General features: G+C 42.4%; 1 protein-coding gene across 2 annotated transcripts in view; it reads left to right on the top strand.

The window, feature by feature from the left end:
* Positions 1-459: 459 nt before the first annotated feature.
* EZR (ezrin) overlaps positions 460-24,401 on the top strand; it is a 36,719-nt gene continuing 12,777 nt past the window's right edge. The window contains exons 1-4 of one of the 2 annotated variants that reach the window (XM_010581827.1): positions 460-548; positions 17,958-18,041; positions 22,855-22,950; positions 23,759-24,033. In XM_010581827.1, the coding sequence (XP_010580129.1) occupies positions 537-548; positions 17,958-18,041; positions 22,855-22,950; positions 23,759-24,033 (467 nt within the window). In that variant the 5' untranslated portion in view covers positions 460-536. Of the gene's footprint in view, positions 549-17,957; positions 18,042-22,854; positions 22,951-23,758; positions 24,034-24,401 lie in introns of those variants that run through there. The other variant, XM_010581828.1, reaches the window with a different exon arrangement.

Genomic DNA, 24,401 nt, shown 5'->3' on the forward strand with positions numbered 1-24,401 from the left:
GGGCAGGGCGGCGGGGGTGCGGGTCTCCCCGCCGGGGTTTTCGGTGGGGGGCCCGGAGCGGAGGCGACGCAAGGAAGCCCGGCGGCGGCTCGGCTGTGCCCGGCGGGGTTACCGGGGCGGCGCCGCTCCCGCCCACCGGCACCTGTTGCCCGACGGTTCGCGGGCGCTCTCACCCCGCGGGGGCTGGGGGCGGCTGACGGGCTCCGGACCCGGGTCCCCCCTGCGTCCCGGGGGGAGAGAGGGTGGCGTCGAAGCGAGGCCGGTGGGGGAGCCCGGCGGCTGGGCGAGACTCGGCCCCACGCTCGGGGGGGGGCGGGGAGCGGCGGGTAATGGCCGTCGGCGTTGAATCACCGCGGCGGCCCCACCTGCGTACTTAACGGCCGCCGGGCGGCCGGCGTGGCACTCGTGGGGCGTGCTGCCGCCGTGGCCGGGAGCGGCTCCTTCCTCCTCCTCCTCACAGGGCGCTCGGCTGAGGCGAGGCAGCCGCTGCATGAACGTTTCTCTTGGGAGCCGGAGAAGCACCCGCAGCCCTCAAAATGCCGAAGCCGGTACGTGGGGCACGGGGGGAGGGAGACAGGCGCTCTGCGGAGCCGTAGCGGCGCCGCCGCCCGAGCCCGGGCGGCTGACGGGGCGGTCGCCTCCCGGTGCTGCGCCGTGGGCTTTTGCCGGGGGTGCTGCCGCCCCCGCGCTGCAACGGCCGCGTCCAGGTCCCCGCCGCGCCCGTGGGCCGAGCGCGCCGTAGCGGGACGGGGCTTTGCCGCAGAAGTTCTCCGAGGAGGGAGGGAGGGAGCGGCGGGCACCCCCCCGCTTCACGCAGGCGCCCCAGAACCAAATAAGCGGCTACTTCAAGCAGGAGGGGAAACGAGAGCGGCTCGCTTCAGATGTTGCGTGGGCCCTCCGGAGCGGCGCCGGAGCCGTGGCCGGCCGGCCGGCGGCCCCTCGGGTGGGCCGGAGGTGCGGGGGAAGGAGCCTCGGGAGCCGTGCTTGAGAGGCCAAGCGCTGGATTTCTCTGTCGGCTTGTTCTGGACACCACCACCTCCCCACCGCTGCCCGCCGCCGGTATTCTAGTGGGTTTTTCGCTTGTTTTGTTTTAAAGTCTGGTACTGCCGTGCCAGTTAGAAACGATAATTCCCTTGAGGAACCAACTGCCTAATGCAAAGCTTTGAGCAGTCATTGGAGCAGACGCACTTTTGAACTCCGAAGAGCATAATCGGAACAGATTGTTGTTGCTATCTATTTTCAACAGAGGCAATAGTTCTTAAAATGCAGTGTAGTGAAGGACTTATGTGTTAGCTACACCCTGTGAAATGGGAGTAAACAAGCTTATCTTTATGGTAATAAGCAATTGATGTTTTACCACCGTAACATTAAAGTTGGTTTACTTTTTTTTTTTTAAAAAGGAGTGCTTAGGTTAACTTACATTGCAGTTTCTGTAAACCTACCAAAAAAAAAAAAAAGTGCTCAATCCTTTTAAGAACTGCTAACTCTTCTATCTCCCTGGGTGTCTTTTATCAGTAGGAGGTGATATATTACTGCGTATGAAACTGTATACTGGAAGGACCCTTCCGCAACTGGGGATCAAATACATAATTTACAAAGCATGGATATAAAAGGTTGTATGTGAATAATCTCTCATTGCCTTATTACCCATTTGCTAATTACAGAGTGCTTTCTTGAAATTTCCTGGTCAGAATAATCTGAAATCCTGCTTTAGGACTAAGTCATACTGGAAGCCATGGATAGGTGTGGAAAAACTCTTTAATCTCTTAAAAACAAACAAACAAACAAAAAAAAACAACAAAAAACCAGCTGTGTTAATCCTTTTACCTGGCACAGCTATGCTCATATTGCCTCATAGATGGTGATTTTTGTTTCTTGGCTGACTAGCCAGTGAATAGCAAAGGTGGATGGTGTAAACCACCTTCCGCTGGGGAAGGACAGTTGTACTCTAATGATTTCTGAGACATGACCTACTGGCTGGGATTTATGGACAAGACCCTGTGTCAATAGTTTGTACAATATAAGCACCTTTTTTTTTTTTTAATCTGCTGATCAGTACGGCTAACTGCCACCTTACTGTAAACCAAAAAGAGGAATTTTGCAGACGTTATTTTAATAAAACACACTGTTTGGTCTGACTGCGTCAGACTGCGACTGGATTTGGATCCTTCCCAAACCAGCTCATTTGGTCTTAATACAGATAAATAGGATTCCTCTCAGTTTGCAGGGAGCAGGGAAAGAGGACGTAAAGCTGTTGCTCCAGAGGGAGAATGGTGCTGGGGATGAATGTGACAACAGCCTTTGGCATGCGTGAGGAATGATGGCATGAACCCTTGGGACGCACAGGGAAGCAGTTTTAGTTTCTGATGTGTATTTGACATGGGTACTAAATATTTATTACCTGCGCTTGTTTGCATGTGTCTTGTCTGCATGGCATAAGTAAATATGATGTTGTTTGGCAGACTTCATGCCGTTGTGCGTGAAGTTTGACACACTAGTCATCAGTTGTTTACAAGTAAAGGTTAAGATGACAGAAAGCAAAATTTTGGCAACACCCACCCACCCCCCAAACCACTAAGTTAAACCTTTATATGAAACTTCTGTTTTAACATGAATTATGCATGCATGCACGCACAAAGCTTACAGATCATGTTTGTAATGTATTTGTTCACAGTAAACAAACAGTAAGTCCATTAACACTAGAATGTTAGTGATTTTGTATTTTAATTGAGTACCAAAGTGAAGTGCTAGAAAGCCAACTGTTTTCCACGTTCTGTGGTACCGTTTAATCACAATTAGTTGGATCTGATGCACGTTTACAGTGCTCAAATTTTAGTAACAGTCCAGAAAATAATTCTGATATATTTGTTAATATAGGCAAGTGTTGATTTATAATTTAACACGGACATTCTGCCATGTGTAACAGTTACAAAGTAACGAGATCGCTCTGAGGTAAGCTATAAATATATAACTTGTACCCAGTTCATAAGGGTTTATGGCTGGGAGTTCATCAACAGTTCAGATACACAATTTCTACCTAGTCTGTACAGAGGTTCGTTAGGCTTCACAGGTGGTGAATTATTCTGTAAGGAAATGCAAGACGTGTCATCTTGTCCAAATCTTGCTGTGTTATCTGGAAACAAGTGAAATGCTAAATAAACTTATTTGTTCAGCCTTGCATCTTTTCATTACTGCAGTGTCTGTGTGCTTTCTGTGTTTTTCCTAAATGCATGTTACTAGTTTATTTCTGTTTGACTCATTGAATAGATGGTGTTTTAGCTGAATTATATCCTTTTGCAAAACAAACCAATCTAATAAATTGTGGCTAGAACAGCATGGCTGCAGGCTAATGAACATTACTTACCGAAGGAGAAGGAAACGTGATCTCTGGTCTACAGACCTGTTAATTTGATCTGGCCTGTTACTTTATCGAAGGTGGGGGTTTTTTTGTTGCCTCTTGGGGAAAAAACTTAAAGCTTCACAAGAAGTGAAGTCAGCTTTGCAGTGGAGCATTTGATACAGTGTCACACGAGCTTTTAATACTTGTGTGCATGTGTATAAAACTGTAAAGAGACGACAGCAGTAAATGCAATCTAACAGCTTCTGGTGCTAAAGAGAAAATACAAGCGAATAATATCCAGAAGCACTATTTTTTTAATACCTTTACTAATGGCCTGTGGTCAGAAAGCTAAGCATACGAATGAAATCTGCTAATGTCTTGCTGTTGAGGGGGAGGTATTATTGATGCAGAGGGCCATCATATGAAAGGGATTGAAGGACTGGGTAATAAGGTCCCATTGCAATAGTTAAACTTGCAGGGGTGGGGAAAGAAGGTCCCCCACTATATAGGATAGAAGGATATGGGTTAATCAGTGGTAGTATGACTGTCTTGTCTATGTCATCTGCAATGCATAGGGTTTCTCTAATGGAAAGCATTAATAGAGGGTGCTAGTGAGATCTTTCCTTGAATATATGTTGCACTTACCTGTGTCCAGGGGAGACAAATTCAAAGCAGAACCTAGAGAAGGGTTTTGGGATGACTAGAGGCAGAAAGCCACCCCACGATAAGAGTGCTTGGCTAGTTTAGCCTGGTAGAATTCAACAAGTTACCTCTTCCTTAACCTGTATAAAATGTAGGGGGTTTAAATTACAAAGAGGAGGAAGAACTGCTTTAAGCAGAACTTGTGGTTTAAGAGACTTTTAAATATTAGAGCAGTTAAAATTAGAGCAGTTAAGGGGGGAGTGGGGGGGGTGGGGGTGGTTGGTGTGTGTCCATCTGTCCTGTGTCCCCCCCCCCACGTTGGTCTTATTAGGAGACTGTTCCAAGACCTAACATCCCTTAAGATAATGTTTGACAAGGACACAATTTAATGCTGCTGCCTGTAGGAGTGGGGAACTGGAACTGATGACTCAAAAGGTTTTTCCCAGCCCTGTGTTGTTAATAATGTGCTAGTGTATGCTAGGCATTAAGTGGTTAGACAAGTCCTCCATACCTGTTCGATGTTGAATATACGTGAATTCTGAAAAATGAACTTGAAGACAGCATGCAAGTCTTCTGCCAAACCTTTAGCTGCCTGTGAACAGATCGTGGCATTAAAAATTCAACAAGTTTATGATAAGCCAGCCCAAAGAGTTGTAAGCGTAGTGACAGGAATTTATTCTAAATGCAAATAATTAATAATAATAATAAGTGTTCCCAGATCTTCTCAATTTATTTTTTGACTGTGTATCTTCTAACTACACATAGCAATTTCATCTCAGAGTTCTTCACAGCAGATTGCTATAACTGGACTGAAATAAAAATATTTTTTCATATCCTTAAGTGCTTATGATTAATTAAAATACTCTTAGCTTATGGATAGCTATAGATTTAGTTGGGAATAAAATCTTACCCTTTCCTTATGAGCACCAATTGCAGTACATCAGATGATATGGTGTATGGTGTACTTGATACCAGGAGGTGTATACTCTGGTGCAAAATGGAAACGTAAGGAAGCTTCCATTTGCCAAACGTGAGAACTCCCACTCATAGCTGCAAAAGGAAGGTGGAGGTTTCTATTAATAGTAAGTTTAGGGAGTAGTTCACAGATGACTAGAGTTCTAAGAGAATGAGCTCGCAATTGTGCCAAAAACCTGAATTACTCCATGAGCCAAGTAAGCATTTCTGAGGGCAGTTTGTTCTGGGATGTTAGCTGCTGCAGAGAAATCAAGGGTGTTAACAACGGTTGTGTTAGTCACTACTTAAAGAATTTCTTAGCCTAGTTAAAGGGCAGAGGGGGAGAGATAAGCCTTCCTGTTCTTCTCTCCCCCTCCGCCCACATGAATGTCTTCCTCTGTCCATGAAAAAAAGCTGCAGTGTGTCAGGACTTTTAGAGAATAAGACTTACTGATGACCACTGAAGATTCCCGCATCACTGTCATTCTTGTTTGGCACTCTGTGTCCAAAGAGCTTTATGCGCACTGTAAATCCCATAATCACTCAATTGACCTTGAAGGACGGCAGTGCTGCCCAAGATCACTGAACCACCCTGCATGCTGTGTTAAGTAATGTATTTTAGCTGTGTTGTGTGCTTGCTTTGAAGCCTGGTTTCAGCATTAGATAACATTTAGCCTGTGAGCTGAGAAGTACAGCTCTTTGCAGAAGCAGCTGAAGTCTCTGGCTTTTACTGAGCAGTGTATGGGATCCTTTCCCCTAGGAAAGAGAGAAAACTTGCTATTTGAGGCTGGAAACAAGGCGTAGCTCAGTGTAACAGCTAACCATATTGCCTCCATGTTGCTCCTCTGTTCAGATCCAGATTTTGTTTCTCTTTCTAATTCCTACTTTGTAGTGGGGAAAAATCACCTGCCTTCTCTGCATCTGCTGTCATCTTTGAGAGAGCATGAGTAGCAACCATGTGTTCAGCTGGGACTGATAAGCACCTGATATTATCAGCTGTCAATTAAAATAAAAATCCTGAGTCTAAGAATTAAAATGCAGAACTCTCATCTTCTAATTGAGTCAGCAAGATAAACTGTTGCTTGATGACCAAGGACTTGTATTTGGCTAGCTATTGTGTAGGCTCAATGGAAGAGGTGCTGGCACCCCTACACAAGGTCTGTAACCTTCTGCTAGCTTTGAGAAGGGAGTATGGAATTGCCCTGTTTGAGAGAGGGTTATTGTGCACTTGCTTCTCCCTCCCACTTTCATGAGCAAGTGCACTAGCTATTTTGTAAAACTTAGAGTCATCACTATCGCCATCTCTTCCTCTCTTGATTTTGCATGCAAATGTCCATGTTTGCTGTGGTTGTTTTAACCTCAGTGTGGAACATGTGTGAGAAAGGCTCCTCTGGGGATGCGAGTGGGTGGACATCCAGTTGATGAGTCTTGAGCAGGCTTATGAAATGGGTCTAGAGCTGCTCAGTTCTGCTAAGAGATCACCATTCTGCAGATGCATAGAGCAGATCTGTGAGCTGCCTGCTACCTGAAGAAATAGAGATTAAAGAATCTCACATTTGTATTGGGGTGCCTGAATTTATCCTGTGTAGCCCAGCAGAGGACTTCAAAGTCTGTACTGTAGGATCTGGGCTTCAGAGTTCTTTGTGGGAGCTAAAGTTATTCTTTAACATCTAGCTGAATACACTTTAATTGTGAAAGCTTAGTTTGCTTAACTTTTTGTTTTTGTAGAGATAAGTGATTATAGAAAGTTCCTGGTAGACAAAGTACGTGGGGTGGATTTGCATAATTGATACTCTGATACTCAGTTGTCATAACCCGGGCTGGACAGACCAGGGAGAGGTCATGGTTTAAAAACTGATACAGCTGTGCAGGCAAACTTTTGAAAGTTACCCTTTCTGCCTCCACAGTGTTCTGTGTACACTTTGGGAATCACTGGTGCATGTTTGCTTGCCATCACACTTCTGTAGTGAAGGGCCTGTGAAGAGTTTCATCTTGGAAGCCCTCAAGCTGTTTTAGGGGTCAGGAAGGGCTATTTTGCCAATCATTCCAATCACTTTTCCTGTAGAATCTATAATGTCACAAGAGCAATCTCTTTGTGCTTAGGTGACATTCCAGGACTTGCGATGACCTGCCTTTATCTGGGAGCAAATAGTACCTGTTGCATACTGTTTGAAGTACCTTGTTGGGAAGTGTAAGCATTGTAGTGTATTGGACGTAGATCAGGTTATCAAGCTACCAGAGGTGATCACATCACCTAATCCCACTCATAAATTTCACAAATGCCATGTGGTATGTTCCACCAAAGTCCATGAGGTAAAATGAAAGAGGCTGATTATAGAACAAGTAAAACAGAAGGGTGGGGTATCGAATCAGTAAATCCCTCTTCGACAAATGGATTCGTATCTAGAATGCAGAATGACCATACATCATTACTGGGCCTTGCGTGACTTGTTACACTGCTATTTCTCCTTAAGCAAATGGAGTTCATGTTCATTCTGCACTTTGACTTCTATAAGAACATGGCTGGCCTTGCTATGTCAGGCAGAAAGCCCCTGTAGCCTAATAGTATACCTCTGATGTTGGCCAAAAGCTGATGCCTGAGGAAGAGTATTTCAAAGATACGCATCATTGCTTTCCTCTGAGCTACTGAGGTATTGGAGGCTGAAAGTTCCTATATAATGAGTTACTAAATGGATTTCTGTGAACTTGTCCAGTCTCCCCTTGAAACCATGTGAACTCCAGCATCCACAGTATGCTTTAACAAAGGCTGTCCTAGATAACCTTCACATTGTTTGGAAAGTTATCTACAAAACTCCTTGCTACAGCACTACTTGAAAAAAATTTTTCTTGTTTAGAGTGTTGATGCCGGGTAGTAATTCTATTGGTAGAGCAATGAACATGTGATCCTTGTCCACCCTGTTCATGTAACTCATGAATTTACATGCTCTTACGTCCTCACCTCAGTTAATTTTCTTCCAAACTGAGAAGCCTCAACTAGTTTAGTTGATCCTTGCATGGAAATTACTCCATGCCTTTGAACATGCTTGAGCTTCTTCCAGTTCAGATCTGATGAAAATACTGCTTTGCATCCTGTAATGTCTCCATCTGGAAAGACTACAGTCGTTAAGAATGTTTCTCCAATAGTTGGTTCTTGGTCCCCTTAAACCTGCCAGGCATAATCCTGTGAGAGAGTAAGTCACAGGCTCTCCTTGTGTTCACACAGCCCGCCTTGCTCCAATATAATGTGCCTCTCTTCCACCTTAGAAGAACAATCATTGTACCTTGTGCTAGTACTGTTCATACAGGCTCTACTGAAAGTGCTGAGAGCTGTGTGCTGACAGGCTGTGTTGTTGCCTGGTCTCCAGGTGAGTATCTCTCAGACTTTGGACTCTTTGGAATGGCTCTGGGTTTTCCATGCACATTGCTCTCTGGAATTTATGCCTCTGCATAAGCATTGGAATAAAAGGCACCAGTATTGGTGCTCAGATTCAGGGGAAGCTCTGAGGCTGTTATAGCTTTTATTTAGATTATTCATGCCTTCAGACCCTGCCACTGTTTGTTGTGACTTGGTACTGTGGAGTTCAGCTTTTGCATAAATTGTTGTGTGCCTGTCATTTCCAAATGAAAAAGCCAAGCAGAAATATGAAATGGTGTTTGTGTTCTGGATCAAGCCTAGAAGACACTCGGTTATTTTTTATTTTCCCGTGCAGGGATTGCAGAAGGATCATATCACTTTATGTAGCTGACTCACATAAATACTGGTGATGTTAAGTTGTTTAAAAGACTCTGAAATGATAAAACTTCAGATCTTAAACCTCTAGATTATCTGCACTTGGCCCTATGCTGACGTTTCTGATGAAAGACCACAAAAGATGATGTGATTCGTTCTGGACTCTGAGTGACTTCTTCAGATAAACCTTATTTGAGGATTGGTGGTGGGGCTTTCTTTAAACTTCATGTGTAAAATCTTCATCTCGCAACTTTGTTGTATTTAATTAGATGCAACAGCTGTCACGATAAAACAGTCTGTGTACGAAGAAGTTTGAAGCAGTGGCCTGTAGCTTCCCTCTGTATTTATCCTCTAGGTACAAAGGACCTATTGTTGCTGCAGTCTGTGCTCCTAAATCCATCCTAACATCTGTTGAGGGCAAATGGCTGATCCAAGCAGTGGTGCTGTGCTAAGCCTGCTGTCACTGGCTCTGTGTTCCTTCTTTAACGAACAGACTGCTGCTTGTGCACAGATATTCCGACAATGCTAATAGAGTATTATACAGTGTCAGAAAGTCTTTAAAGTGAATGTTAATGTATTTCAACAGAACACCATAAACTCTACTGCTGCTTGCTAATGTTGTCTGTGTTCAAGTAAACCATTCCTACATCCCTCATAGAAAGTGAGAGCAAGTATTTTGCATGAAAAACATCTGGGCTCCCCAAGTGTACGGGGCTTAGTTTAAGGGCAATATCCTGGGGCCTTTCAGGCTTAAATGGCATTGCTTTATGTCTTGGTAGATCACAGAGCTGTCCCTAGGTAATTTTACATTTTTTAAAAAATTGAATTTTTAAATTCTAAGAAGGCCTCAATTTTTCAACTTCTTCCTAAGGCGAGACAGAACAATGTAGTTTGCTTGTTAGGAAAGAGTTGGGGGAAACTTTGGTGGGTGGAGAAAGATTTTTCTCTGGGAAGAGTACTTACTTGGTTTTACTGTTTCACTGAGCATCTAATGTTAACTTTACAGAGCTGACCAGAGGTGGAGAATGCTGGAAGTCTGGCTGAGGCTTAGGCATTTGGGAATCAGGGCTGTCAGAAAAGCAGTGTCGTGTGTGCTTGCCATACCTGCGTGAAATCTTTGTGATCATCTGGCGTGCAGAGTGTTATTGCTTGGCCTAAGATAAAGAACTGAATTACAGCCATGACTGCTTCTCAGCTTTTCACACAGATGCCTGCTATGGAGTTGTTATATGCTGACAGAACATATATCAGGCTTTGGTTAAGGAAACTGAGATAGGCGTGTAATTTACTATGGCATCTTCTTCTGCATATCTAAACTAAAAAAGTTTGAATTTACATTCTAGGATTATCTTCATGTTTAATTATAAAGAAGGTTTCATGGTATCTCACAAAGAAGAGTCAGGTGACGTGGCTGCAAAACCAAACTCAATGGGTTGGCTCTCTTGTGATCTGTTTGTGTATGCTGGCAGGGAGGGGGAAGTTTATTCTGAAAATTCAACCTGCTTTGCTAAAACTGGAATTTCTGGATGACTCCCCAGATCTGAGTATTCAAGGTTTTCCTGCCCACATAAGTTTCCCCCCCCGCTCTGCTTCATCCAAAAGAGTCTGGCTTTAAGATTTCACTTCAAAATTATTCTTGGCTTTACCTCAAAGCACTTTTTCTTTCTTCACAAAAACTTCCATGTAAGTTGTTATAAGGCTTTTTCACCTTACATGACAGCAGCAAATACCTGGGCTCCTATTGCCTTGAGTAAACTTAAGAAATTTCAGTTAAGTATAGCTGATATAGTTATTGCTCCTTAAATGCTGAGGATTACTACCAAAAAAAATACAGTTGTACAAGCTGTTGCATTAAAGTTGACTAGTATTTAAGGCTAACAACCATGCTGGACAATTTTAAGGTAACTGCTAGCTTCTGGATTATATATATACAACTGTATTTATCCTCAGTGGTGTTTCCTCCTCTTCTGGGAAAGGTGAGCAAGGTTTTAAGGAACGAAGACCACCCTGCTCAACTCTAGTTTTACCTGTTGCAAATGCAGCAGTACCCAACTCTGCTTCACAGACTTGGAGGAATTCCAGTGGAATGTGACTTAATGTTCCCATTTCTTTGCAATGAGGAAGCAACATTTAACACAAAGAAATTTGAAATGGAACATGTCCTTCGGTTCCCCGTCGGGTCTTTTTGATTTAACATGGTATGCTGAGAAACTGGGTCGGTTAAATGGGTGCAGTGAGCTTGCCTTGTCAGTCAAGTGGATGCCAATAAGGCTGTCCCCATTCATGGCTTGTTAACTGATGAGGCTGTTTTCTCCCTTGTCAGCAGACTGTGTGCTCAGCGGTGTGGAAGGGAACACTCAGGACTATTTTGCTGTGCTGCCACTGCCCTCTCTGAAATGCTAGGTGTTGGGCAGGTAGTGCAGAAAGGATTCTGGCAGGGGAGGAGCATGCGGATCCTACTGAAAGGCTTTCTTCAGTGTTGTGCTGTACATCTCTTTCCCACTCTCATAGGAATCAGATTCTCTTTCCCATAGAAGAGAAATTGCAGGTTTGTTATTTGCCTTCACATTTTAGCTTCTTGGAGATCCTTTACATCATAAAAATGTAGCACTGGGGAAGACTTGAACCTGTGTTGTCTGAAGGCTGCATGGAAGTGCTTATATAGTTTCCCAGTATCTTACCACTCTAGCAATTATGGCTTCTTTTCCTGTTGCCCAGCCTGCCAAATAAGAGGGCTTTTTGGTGTTTTTCTCCTTGTGGGTTTAAAAGTTGCTGTCTGCTCTATAAACGCTTAATGTTTCAGGCAACTCGCATTTGGAAGAGATCAGTTCCATGCTAACAAATCAAGTCCAGTTTGAAACACCCTCCCCATCTCCCCACCCCCAAACCCTGCAATCAACCCCAAAACACCTGACCTGCAGATTAGTGCAGACTTTCCTTGATTAACTTGCTCCCTTCCAAAAGAAGCGTTCAAATTTAGGTGACAGCATTCCAATTGGCAAGTCATCAGGCAAGCAGAGCAGAATAGTTACCTTCTGTAATGCTTCCAGTGACACTCAAGAATGTAATTTTTCCTTCTATGCAACAGCATCACACCAGGAAATGTGGTGTTTTTCTGAGGATTATAATAGACTATATCCTTGTCTACAATACTGTTGTAGCCCATTGTTTGCAAGCCTGTAATTTGTTCATCTCTTCATCTGCCTCATGTCCATTCTCACCTTTCCAAGTGTAGCACCTGTAACTATTTCTCAGACCTACCAAGATCTTTGAATTCCAGCCCTGTCCTCCTAAAGAGTTTCTTTTTCATTCTTGATTGGGTGCTGTCTGTGAACTTCTAAGTGCACTATGTCTTCCAGGGACCGTGAGAATACTTAGCTGTGCTTTCTTACTCCTTCCACCCCACCACACTGTCATCCCACTTTCAAGACCCTGGCCTGCCATGAAGAGGTCAGAATGTGTCCCTACAGTAGTTCAGCAAGATGAAGGTGCTGAGCCCAACTAGGAGGGAGTCTGTGTTTTGGCAGTCCTGCAGCAGCAAATAGAATTGATCATTTGCTTTGATATTCATGACATTGTCTCCTGCTTTTGACAGAAGCTATGGAGAATTTAGGTGCACAACTTGTCCTTTGGTTGTAATTTCATATGGCTCAGGTTTGTTGTATGCCTAGTCTATGTCATATGGGACCACATCAAATATGTTACTACATGAGGTTTGATCCCTCAGGCAGGGTATTCTGTCAGAGAAGAAACAGAACAGGCTCCAGGTGCTGTGTTCTTGACACATTGGTGTTCATAAGTACTAAAGAATAATATAATAAATAGAACTAATATCTCTCCAGTTGCTTGGGTTATTTGTGCTACTTACCTTCCCAGACTTGTCCTCTCCTTTCCACAGTCTCTGAGCCATTAGCTGTTGACTTAAGTAACTTGTGGAGGACAGAAATGCAGATGCTGAAGTGTTAGCAGGTCAGCTCTGAGCTCTGGAGCTTCTAGGATTTTTTTTCTCTAGTCAAAATTAAAAAATTTCCCAAAATAGTTTCCAGGAGCTGGGACTACAGTTACTCCATCAGTTAGCACAATATTTTTCTTTATTGTTGGGCCTGGAACTAACAAACACTAGTGCATGGAAGGTGGAAGAATAGAGAGCAGTTTCAGTGCCCTTCTGATGCTGCTACGAGAAATTGCTTTTCCTATTACCAGATACCTAATCACTACACATGTCTACAAACAGGTCTGGGTGCTAAGGTTGAAATGAGATTACTTCATCCATGCAGATGCATTGCAACTCAGGGCAAAAAGCTTGTCTGTTATTTATTACAAGTACAATAGTAGTTATTGCTTGTGTGGTGGAAGAGTAGACATGCAGAAGAGAGGATGTAAGTTTAATACTACTGCTTTCTTAATAGTATTCTTAATACCACTACTTTGGCTTATTTGTTGTTAAGACTGTTACATTCCTTCAGCACAAGCATGTCCATGTGCTATACTGTCAGTTTGCGTATGTGCAAGAAACGTTAACAGGCCTTCATGCTGTTTTTCACACTATGTGCTGTGCAGGTACAGCGCTTCAAAACCCCTTATCTCCTCTGTGCTGTGCAGTTGATCTGTTTACATGTAATAGCTACTTTCCTGGGATTTCCAGACATCCAGTGACTGAAGAAAGAAGGCATGCCTGTCTAGGTTTCTCCACTATGATACTGGTAATTGCCACCACTTGGAAAGATACTTCACTAGCATTTGTACTCATAAACCTGCTATTTAAGAGACTCTGGTCTTTATCCCTCCTTGGAAAGAGGAAGAAAACATTCCTGAGCATTGTCTGAGGCATTTAGTGCTGCATAATGATAATGATATGCAACATGTTAAGTACTGGTTTGTCTTGTGTACGGGTAAGAGTTGGTATTTGCTGCCCTTTATCTTAGGTATTCACTGGAAATAAATTGTATGGTATTTTAAATTACTTGCACAACTTCATGGTGTCACTGAACTATTTTATTATGCAAGTGAACTTAAGGGGTATTTATTTTCATGCATCAGGATGCAAAATATCCATGATGGCTTACTGTGTGTGAGTGCTGTGGGTTTTTCTCCTGTTCTGCCTTCTTTTTCCCCTTCAGTGTAGGATGTTTTGTGGTGGAGCTGCAGTACCAGGAGGGGGATGGTTAACTTCAAAGATACTATGCTGCCTGCAACCAGAGATGGATTCTGCACCAACAGGCTGTAGATCAAGAGTCAGACTTCAGAAAAAAACTTACCTGTGCATGCATAGTGTCCAACACACCTGGAAACTGGGCATTTATGCTAGGAAGAGATTGAAGAGGCAATGTCATCTTGGGTTCCCATCTAGGTCTTGGATCTTACACAGAGAAGATGTTGCCACTCAGCTGGTTGGCAATGTGTTGCCTCCTTAAGAGACAATGTTTTCTGAATGTTTTTCAAATGGCACTTTAATTTTCCAAGTTAGATACTGTATGGTGCGCGGTCTCTGAAAGGCTGCAGTGTCCCATAGATTGATCTACTGACTTAGCATTAGAAGAGATGTTGTCTTAACAAAAAATCAAAAGCAAGTAAGAACAAGTGCATGACTTGAGGGCATTGCTAAAGGAGGGAAGATCCCATTCTAAGTACTGTAACTTCTAGTACAAGAACTTTCCACAGCTTTATGATTATTTAAACTATATTCTGAAGTTCTCTCCAGTTTGATCTTTCATCTTACTTCTACTCTCTTGTCCCAGCTGGAAATGTAGGTAACGTGTTACAGTCCACCCTGAACAATCTGAGGTCATGGAATTTGTGTTCAGTCATTTGGTGTAGTAATTTCTTCTGTTTCTGTTGTCTGTTACGATTCATGGAGCTTTTTTTCCGTTTAATGGAAATGGCATTGCCTTTTCAAAAGCATGTTTTTTGGTTAGGAATTTTATGCATCCTAAGATGGGGAAGAGGAAAACCTTGTAATGTTTTCATACACACGAGCAAACCTTCTAAGGTGCTATTTGTTGTTCATTTTAAGTATGTTACTCTTCAACATAAAAATATAACCATGAAGTGTTATGTCATTGGCCTATTGAGGAGAAGGAAGTTAAAATTTACTGTCTAGGGTTTTTAGCATGCTATGTGCATTTAAACATCCTTATTTCATGTATAACAGCCATGTGCTCTTCTCCGCTCTCCACTCACCTGTGTTCTGAAACAATTAAGACCTGCTTTCCTTTTGGTTATGCCTTCAATTTTGTCCTGGGGTACTGCCAGGATTTGGTAGGGATCTTACAAATGACCTGCCTTGCCTACACAGGGTAAGCAGGACTTGTGAAAGTTGTCTTAACTGTGTCTTGCTCTTTTTGTTGCTGATAGAACTTAGTCTGAGTTACTCTGTTTTCCTCCCCAACAATATCTTGAATTGGTTAGCACCTTGGGTTTTGATTTGATCGTCTTGGCACCATGGGGAGTTTCATGTGGTCTGAGCTGAATGCCAAACTGATCACCTCTTAGCCTAACAGATGTCAAGGTTTCTTCAGATGGTCTAAATCAGGGTTTCAAGTGGGTTAAGCTCCACTTGCCTGCTTCACTACCAGCTTCTCTGTGGCTAAAAGCTTGCGTGGAGTGGTTGTAGGACATCTGTTTAGAACACTGTTAAAACCATTATGTTCTTCTTGAAATCAAGGCTAAGGTTTGGAGATGAGAAGCAAGAGGACTTAGTATGGCAGGAAGGAGACCCAAAGGATTTTCCCAGGCAGTCATCAACTCATTGAAGTGACAACTGACAATTGAGGCCCTGTCTCTTCTTGCTCTGCCTGTCATGTGGCTAGCAGCTTGTCTGAGGACACAGCAGGGACACCAGGGAATTCCTCTTTAGCCTGCTGGTTGTTCAGTCCTTTAAGAACACAGAAATTAACCTTTACCACATCTCCCAAGTGTCCTTGAAAGCTTGTTGGATAACCAAGTAGTCATGTTCCTACACGCTTATGGCTTTAAATGATTGAAATGGAAAGCAGATGACTTAAATTTTTGGTCTTAATACTAAAATAATTCTTAAAAGGTGTAGCAAGTAGATGGCTTTAGCACTAAATAGCTCACTATGTAGCTGATCCTTTAGGAAGGGGACTGTATCTGGAAGGGTCTTTTAGGATTGGAGTAATACAGGGTATTTCCCTAGACTAGGGAGTTTACATTTTTTTACTAGCAAATAACCACGAAGGAGATGGAGTAAAAGACGAACGTACTGGTACCAGCTGGAATTCTGTGCTCAGCCAACAACCTGCAAGTTTTCTGGTAAGGAGCGGGAAGCACAGCCTTTCAAGTCCTTTAGCTTGTAAAGGATACTTACTTTATACCCACTGAGGTGTTTTAGCCAGAAGTACAAATAACTTGCACAATACAAAACTGCGGATTACAAGCATATGTTTTCTTGAAGGGGGTAGAAAAGGATTAGAATATGATTAGGGATTTATTGTTGAGAGGGATTAAGCAACAAGAGCTTTTTAAGGTCACATTTTCCAATTGCAGCCTTGCTGTTGCTGAGAATTTGGTATCTGAACTTCCCCCCCTTCCTACACTGGAAACACTGTTTGGGAAACCTTTGGTTCTTAAGGCACAGAAAGAAAGCCTTAAGCACACTTCCATGCTCCATTATCGATCCCAAATGCTACAGATGGGAAAAGGAACTCTTAGAAAACCTTTCTTACTTGTTCTTTCTTGTTGCTTTTAGAGGAATTTTTTTTTGTTGTTGTTTTTAATCCTAATTTAAAGGACACTCCTTTAAAAATACAGCTTGAAAATGACAGGACACCTAAGCAGTCATCTTCTCTGGTTCAGTTCTGGGGTTTCATGACTTAGGAACCATCTTCAGTCATCTTTCTATAGGAGGGTCCTCTGTCATCTGGGAGAGAGCAGGAGAAAGAAACAATATAAAGGCTAAAAGACACTTGAGGCCTTCATGTCTCACTAAAAAATGAATGCAAAATTTTCTATTATATTTGTCTGAAACTAGCTGAGGCAACTTGTTTTATTCACAGTTCTGTGTTAACCATAACATTGTTTTACCTGACATTTATCCTAGAGCTTAAATATACATAATTAAGTGGCTGGAAACTGCTGCAGTGTCAAGGCTTTGTAGTGAGTGATTCTATTCCTCTTCTGCCCCTTCCTCTTGTTTTTTCAAATGTGTGCCTCTGTGCTGGGCACCAGCTGTAGCAGGCTCTCCTGGTCTGTTAGCTCTGGATTTCAGTAACGTGACATTTATAAAATATGGGGAAATTGTCATGAAATCTTATCTGCCTGTAGCTTACCTGTTGTCTGGCCTTGCCTTGTGTCTACTTTATCTTCTCTTTCCTTTAAGATACCAAGCTACAAATCTAACTTGTTAGTAGAACTATACTACGTGATCATCCCAGTTTGGGGGTTTTATGTTTGTTTTGGGGTTGTTGGGTTTTTTGACACATAGTATAATATTGCAAGCAATATAATCTCCTGTAGTCAGAACAGTTGGAGATAATCCTTTCCTGATTTGCCATTTTGCAGGTCCTTATGCTATTCCCTGCAAGCTTAGTTGCTGCTTTTGCCTCTTGATTAAAAGCTAATAGACTTTTTCTAGTCATTAAACACTCTTGCCTTCTGCATACAATAGTAACCTCTGTCTTGCAGTCTACTTCTGCCATTGCAGTAAATCTGGTTGTGTTGTTTCTTCACTAACAGCAATAGCTTTGTGAACTCTTGCCCTGTAGTATCATTCAGTACCCATAACTGCTGTTTTTATGTGCTGAGTAGATTTTTATGAGGGAAAGAATGAACATTTATCAGGTTAATGCCGATTGCTTCGTAAGAATAATCTGCAGCCTTTTGCCTTTAAAACCTCAGATTAATTCCAGCTCTAATATAAATGGAAGTTAAATTATAAGTCTTAAATTTAATTTAGTCATTAGGGCCTTTCGTAATCCAAGGGATGGCCTGCAGGCAGCTATGCTGTGCACTCACAGGAGCTCTTATTCCACGGGGGTTTAGGCCTGGAAATGGTCAACTCTGAAACGCCCTCTCATTTAGCCAGAAGGTCAGTCCAATCCTGTGCTGAGTAGGAAAACCTGCAGAGCAATCTGGATAAGACAGCAAAGTCAGTGCCCCAATTAAGTTTGCTTGTGTGATAACACAAATCTAATTGGGGCCTAAGTGTGTATATTATAGAGGTTACAGTAGTGCATTAAAGCGTGGAGACTGTATTGTACATGAAGTTCTGTGTTAACACTGAGAAATAGCTTTCAATACATCTTACGTAATGCTTTTTGTTTTTCTCCTTAGATCAATGTTCGAGTTGTTACTATGGATGCAGAGCTGGAGTTTGCCATCCAGCCAAACACTACAGGCAAACAGCTGTTTGACCAGGTCAGTGAAGGGTTGGTATGGGCTCTTGTTGTTTAAGCTTGGAGTACATTTCAGACTATAGTGTTATCTTAAGACTGGATTCCAAACCTGCCTTTCTTTCTTCTCTCCGCCTCCTAATCTGGTCTGAACTGAGGTCTCTAAATTCCATCACAATAAAAGAAAAAACCAAAAATTCTTGCAGGTATGCTATGTTCCAGTGAAACCTGTCTTCCTAGCAGTGTTGGGTGATGAAGTGTCATAAGGGATCTAAAATATTTAGACAGCATAGGTAGTGTGTAAAAATGCACCTCTTTGAAATAGAGCTTAGCTCTTATTTATTTCTTAAATTCTGAAGTTGAAATGTTGTCCCTGTGCATAAAACTCTTCAGAATCAGGTCTTCAGGTGGCTGACGAAAGCATAGGCATAGCTGCATATTCATTCAGAAGCTGGGTTGGAGGTAGCCACTTGCCACAAGTGTTCAAGTTTTCCAAACTACTGGAAAAACAGAAGAGTTTGTGATCTCCATGCAGCAACTATAGCAGCATGCCTTGTAAGAAGCCCCTGTACAGCAGGGTGGAGCAGAGACTTGTCTAGCCTTCTTCTGGGGGTTCCCAGGGAAGTGAAAGGCATGAGTAGTCAAGATTCTCCTCCCTTACTGTTATTCTTCCTGCTACTGCATTAAAAATATACACATCTGTTTGGAGATGGACCTACAAAAGTCAGATAAAGACAACTAAAATAAATGAAGAGCACTTTGTAAAACTTTCTTATTCTTTTCTTAAGTAGCTTGCTCTTATAAAAATCAAGCAAGGCCTAGATTTCAGCAGAAAAATGTAACTTGCTGTTCTGGAATTTAAAAAAAAAAGTTTGCTTTAGCTAGTCCTGCTGGAACCCTGAAAACTAAGAATTGATCTATGTAGACTTCAGTTACACATACTAAGCTGTTTATAAAGTGTTACAGCAATTCCTCTGCACTTTTCCCCTTGTCCCCTCCTAGCCTTGATGTCAAAGGGTGGTTGAGCTTTAACTCAAGGAGGCAGAACTGGCTGAACAATGTCCATTCCTTCTAAGTTTTTTTGGTACAATTTCTCATTTCAGTGAGTTAGCTAGAACTTGCTAGGCCTTATGGCAACTGTGCAGTGAGAAGTACTTTTCCAAAACAACAAAAAAAAAAACAACAAAAAAAACCAAACACCACAAAAAGACAAAGAAAACATTTAGTGGGTTCTTGGAGGGAGTGAAAGGAGGAAACCAAATTATAATCACTGCAGAACTTCACAGGACCAAACAGAGTACTACAGATTGTGTTTAGCATTAAATCTAACTTGAATTCCTTTTGATTATTACTAATGTGGAATAAACTTCAAGTATTCATTGACTGGGAATTTGGTGAAGTGCATATGAAACCTGAATTTTTATGGAACCAGCATCTGGTGTTTGACCTTCCATTCACTGCTGATCACCCTTGCATTGGGGTACCTTCCTCCCTCAGCCCTTTCCATGTTAACCCAAAACAGAGAACTCTGGCTTCATCTTTGAGGGTACAAAAATCCAAATGACTAAAAGCCAGGTTTTTAAAAGCAATGCCTTAGATCAGACAGTGTAAGTATGTCCTGTGTTCCTTAGGACAAGGTTTCAATAAGGACTTTTTTCCCCCATTTATTCACTAATGTTTACATCTGTTAAGAGCCAGAGTCATCTCTCTGGCAGAAGAGAAGCTACTTTCTTGACCTCCAGCACAGAAGCACAAAATCCTGAGAACATGGAAGAAGGCAGGATGCTTCAGATCCAAGATACTTCTACCTTGCTGTCTAGGTAGTTCTGGATTTCTGAAGACTGCACTACTGGGATAGACTATCACCTCGTGAAGATTTGCTTCTTACATTCTATGGCTCAGGTTTAAAACCTGTGATTGGAAATTCTTACCTATAGTCCATACCTTGTTAGGGTGCACTTCTGCATATCAAGAGAAGTGTGGCTTCTAGCAAGGTAGAATTGTGCAGCACAAAACTGGGGAAGGTGAAGACTGTATGTTTAGCTGCAACTGTTCTGACATCTTTTCACTTCTGCTGTGCAAGCTTTTTACTAGACCCTTATCTCAGATGGAGTTTACACTCAGATAAAGCCTGTGGAGGCAACAGGTTTTCGCAGGTATGGGGAGTGGCTCCACTTGAACTGCAAACTGTGGGCGGAAAAGGGCGTTGAAGAAGCAGGCTATTTTTAAAAACCACAAAATGATTTCTTGGCCTGGCTGTCAGCTAGCAAAACTACTCTGGCAGTGCCCTTGTGCTTTAGGCTTTTCTAGCATAAGTGTGTCCTGCACATAAGGTGGATTATAGCTCCCTTTTATAGAAAGGGGGAAATAATGGAAACCTGTGAATATTGAATTCAGCTCTGCTCAAGTGAGACCTGTGCAGAGTTTGCTCCACAATGGTCTGAGGTGTCCCGAGAACCAATGCAGTGGGCTCTGCAGCTGGCTGGAGTACCTCCCAGGCAGTTGTGTGCCATCCTGGCCACAAGGAAATGGAGGATTTCAAATTCAAATGGAGGAGAGTGTGCCACTGGCAGTTGCTGGGAGTCAATGCGTTTCTGGGTGGAATGGGCAGACTTAAGATTTGCTGCTTCATGCATTTGAGGAGGGCATGGAGGTGTCTCCCATCTTGAATGTAATGCCTTGGTTCTTAGTTCTTCCTTGTTTTGCTATGGAGGAAGTTTATAAACAGTTTCCCAGCATACAGTCTAAAACATTCATGTCTTTGTTCTTCGTATTGGAACTCAAATGGTCAAATTGTGAAGTTTAGCTTAATACTTTCTCCTTCCTTGCCTTTAGGTTTTGGGAAGAACTTGAGGGGTCATAACTTCTGCAATATTTCTAACTTGATTTATAGAAAATGTGTACTTTTTCTGTTGCAAGAGTCATTCAGAGATGATGACCTGATAACTGCTTGATTTACACAACTCTCTTATTTTAACAAAGTTGCAACACACTTTTGTGCAATAGGAAGTACCATGCTCAACATACCCCTGCTTTTCTGCTAGATTGAGTAAAGCCCAGTTCTGACCCTTCTAAAAATACATCTATCTAGCTGTCAGAAAATTTGTCTGCTCTGTGGTGAAACAAGCCACTTTGGGGGTGGAGGGAAAAGGATTTTAGTCAAGTAAAGGCTGAAGCATTTTCAGACCCCAGATCTTTTAAAAAAAAGTTGTGGGGTTTGGGGTTTTTTGTTTGTTGGGTTGGTTTTTTTTAACATAAACTCTAGTTAGTTATAAGTAGTTCCTTATGACCCTGCTGAAGTAGTATATATAAACCATAGTCTGAATACAGCCCACAGTGTCTAGCTATGAAGCTATCTCATTTCTTCAACTAGTAGGCACTGACCTCTTTATCCTTAAAAATTATATTTGCTTTGTGACATTTTTCATACTACTAAGCAATTTGCTTGGTCTGCTTATATCATTAAACTTTATAGATTTACCTGTTATTCAACGTCACACAAACAGTAATTCTCAGAGTGCTAATCAGAATGGTGCGTTTTTCCTTACAACCCCAGGAAGCTCTGGCTTCCAGGTACAGACTGTTGGCTTCTAGCTCATCAGTAAGAAAATTTAAGGGAAACTACAGCAAAAACTAATTAAGTATCCTAGAATCATTGTCTCTCTCAAGTCTGCTCTCCAGCTAGAGTGTCTTCAGCAATACTATAAATGGGAAGGGTGAAACAGATCCTTGGTTGAGATCTTAGACTTCTTGTAACACATGTAACTACACCCTCTCAAGTCTTGTCACACTGTCCTGACTTGCAAAGTGGTTTTAAAAAGCTCTTGCCTTCCAACTCAGTTCGGCTCCCTGTGGTGATGCCTACATCACTTTTTGAGGGTCTACTCTGCAAATACATATCTGGATTACTTCATTGATGTTATGTAGTGAATCTTTCCAGATCTCGTCTCTGTCTAGAGCACAGCTTTACAGGTAGATGAGCTGGCAGCAAACTACTGGGCTCTAAGAACAAGCGGTCAAGAGTAGGAGGAGGTCAGGAACTTGTTAGGCTATCTCCTCCACTGAGGAAAAGGGACATGTCCAAACAGGACTATTTTTACTAGTAAGTGTGCCATCCTGTCAATGGATGGTGTTTCTGGATCTTTCGTCTGGTTAGTATTTACAATATCTGAAATGAAATTTATCCTAATGTTGGGCCATCAGTATATTTTGTCCTTCAAAACCAGCCTTTCTGTGAGTTAAAAAAAGAATGCCCTTGACTGAGAATACATGCAGCTTGTTTTAATTCTCAAAACCGCACAGGGAGCTTACCGCAGCAGCTGTGTGAAGCATCCCTCAGTTGCTTCCTCCAGCCAAATAATCTTTGGTGACTGGCAGACAAGATCACTTGAGCTATTAGTACTGCTTACTAGTTGTCGTTAGTACTAACACCATTACAGACCATCTCACCATAAGCTTCGGAAAAGCTACAAGCTACAAGAAGTAACTCGTCTGCTTCACCAAGTACAGTTTTAAGCGGGGCCAGTAGATAGAAGCAAGCAGAAGCCCCACCTGCTGCCAGTGTACCAGTCTAGCAGTTGATGGCCTGTCACCCTGTTTGTCTCTCCCGGTTTCCCCAGAATCATCTTGTCCTAGGAACTGGGTGGGACAAGTAGCTTAGCCTGTGCCATTGCTGTCATCTACTATGGCAGCTGTATATCTTTGTCTACAGGATGAAATTAAGAGATGCCAGATGAGTAGATATAGGCTGTTGCCTGCACCTGCAGGTGATGCGGGGATACCTGGACCTCAAGTGAACTGTTACCTACAATAACTCTTTTTTGACCTTTCTGTTGCAGGTGGTTAAAACCATAGGTTTGCGAGAAGTGTGGTACTTTGGTCTTCAGTATGTGGACAACAAAGGATTCCAGACTTGGCTGAAGCTTGATAAAAAGGTAACAGACTTCGGGCTAATTGCTGAACAAAGGTTAAAGCTTACGTGATTCCTGATGTGTTATTGGCTGCAACTTTATAAACCTTGTACCTGTTGTTGATTGTTCCCTAATTCTCATAACTCCACCGTTATTTTTAGAGGGAACTTTGTAACCTCTATGGGAATGATTGGGGTGAGGTGTGGCATGGTGGAAGTTTGCCCTTTCCGTGTGAATTGTAGAAAGCTTTCTAGCATTGGTCAGATATACAGCAGTAACTTGATATTGTACTTTGGTGGGTGGAAGCAGCTCTTCTTGCTGTGACTGGAGGAACATCTTGGCTAGTGATGGTTTTAGTCTCTGCTTGTGCAGGATCAGTTGTTGCACTAATCAGAAAGATAGGTCACTTCAAGGCTTGGCAGTTGTAACAGAACAGTGATGCCTCTGATGTGCTCTTGTTTGCGGACTTGCAGTTCTTATGAAGGTGTGAACTGTTTTTCTTGATGGGGCAGTCAGACATACCTTTTTAATGTCAGGGGGCTGTTCTCCATCAAACACATACCATACTGGATGGGTTTACCATCTGATACAGCATGGTAAATCATTCTCCAGTGACCATGGCTTTGCAAACAGAATTTACTAGCTTAGTTGGAAAACATAATGTGTCTCCCCTGTGTTCTCATACCAGTAAGCAGCCAGAATTAAGGAATTCTAGTAATGAGTTGCTAGTCACCTCTTAAGGCAAATCCCTCAAATCTTTTTCCTCTGTGTGAAAGCAATTTATTCTGTTGTTTGCAACCTTGCTCAGTTGTGGTGTTACCTATGTCCTCAGGTTTCTGCTCAAGAAATCAGAAAGGAGAATCCCCTCCAGTTCAAATTCCGTGCCAAGTTCTTCCCAGAAGATGTGTCTGAAGAGCTGATCCAGGACATCACACAGAAGCTCTTCTTCCTGCAGGTGAAGGAAGGGATCCTCAGCGATGAGATCTACTGTCCTCCTGAAACAGCAGTACTTCTTGGCTCCTATGCTGTGCAGGCCAAATTTGGAGATTACAACAAAGATGTGCACAAGCCTGGATACCTCAATTCAGAACGTCTGATCCCCCAAAGGTGAAGGAGTTGGTTGATGCAGTCTCCCATTTTTTTGGTGGTTTTTTTTGTTGTAGTTTGGGGTTTTTTTTAAAGTCAAGAATTTGTATTGTAGTTAAATACAAAGAATTTCACTGAAAGCATGATTTATTTATTTTTTTAATTGAACTGTATGCATTCAGATTTTTTCCTTCTTTTAGTTCTATCTGTCATATTAGTGTATGTTTTTGTGCTCTCTCCTTGGGTTAGTTAGGGAGAGGAAGTATACTTTGAATTTGGCTTTTCTTTCCTAAACATTGCTGCCATGCTGGTAACTGGCAGTATGAATGTCTTCTCTTTAAGAAGAAAAGAGCAGCATTCAGTCAAGAATGTTTCATCCTTGAAGAAGG

The sequence above is a fragment of the Haliaeetus leucocephalus genome, unplaced genomic scaffold (genome assembly GCF_000737465.1).
Source record: "Haliaeetus leucocephalus isolate CR32 unplaced genomic scaffold, Haliaeetus_leucocephalus-4.0 Scaffold819, whole genome shotgun sequence".
NCBI classification, from domain to species: domain Eukaryota; kingdom Metazoa; phylum Chordata; class Aves; order Accipitriformes; family Accipitridae; genus Haliaeetus; species Haliaeetus leucocephalus.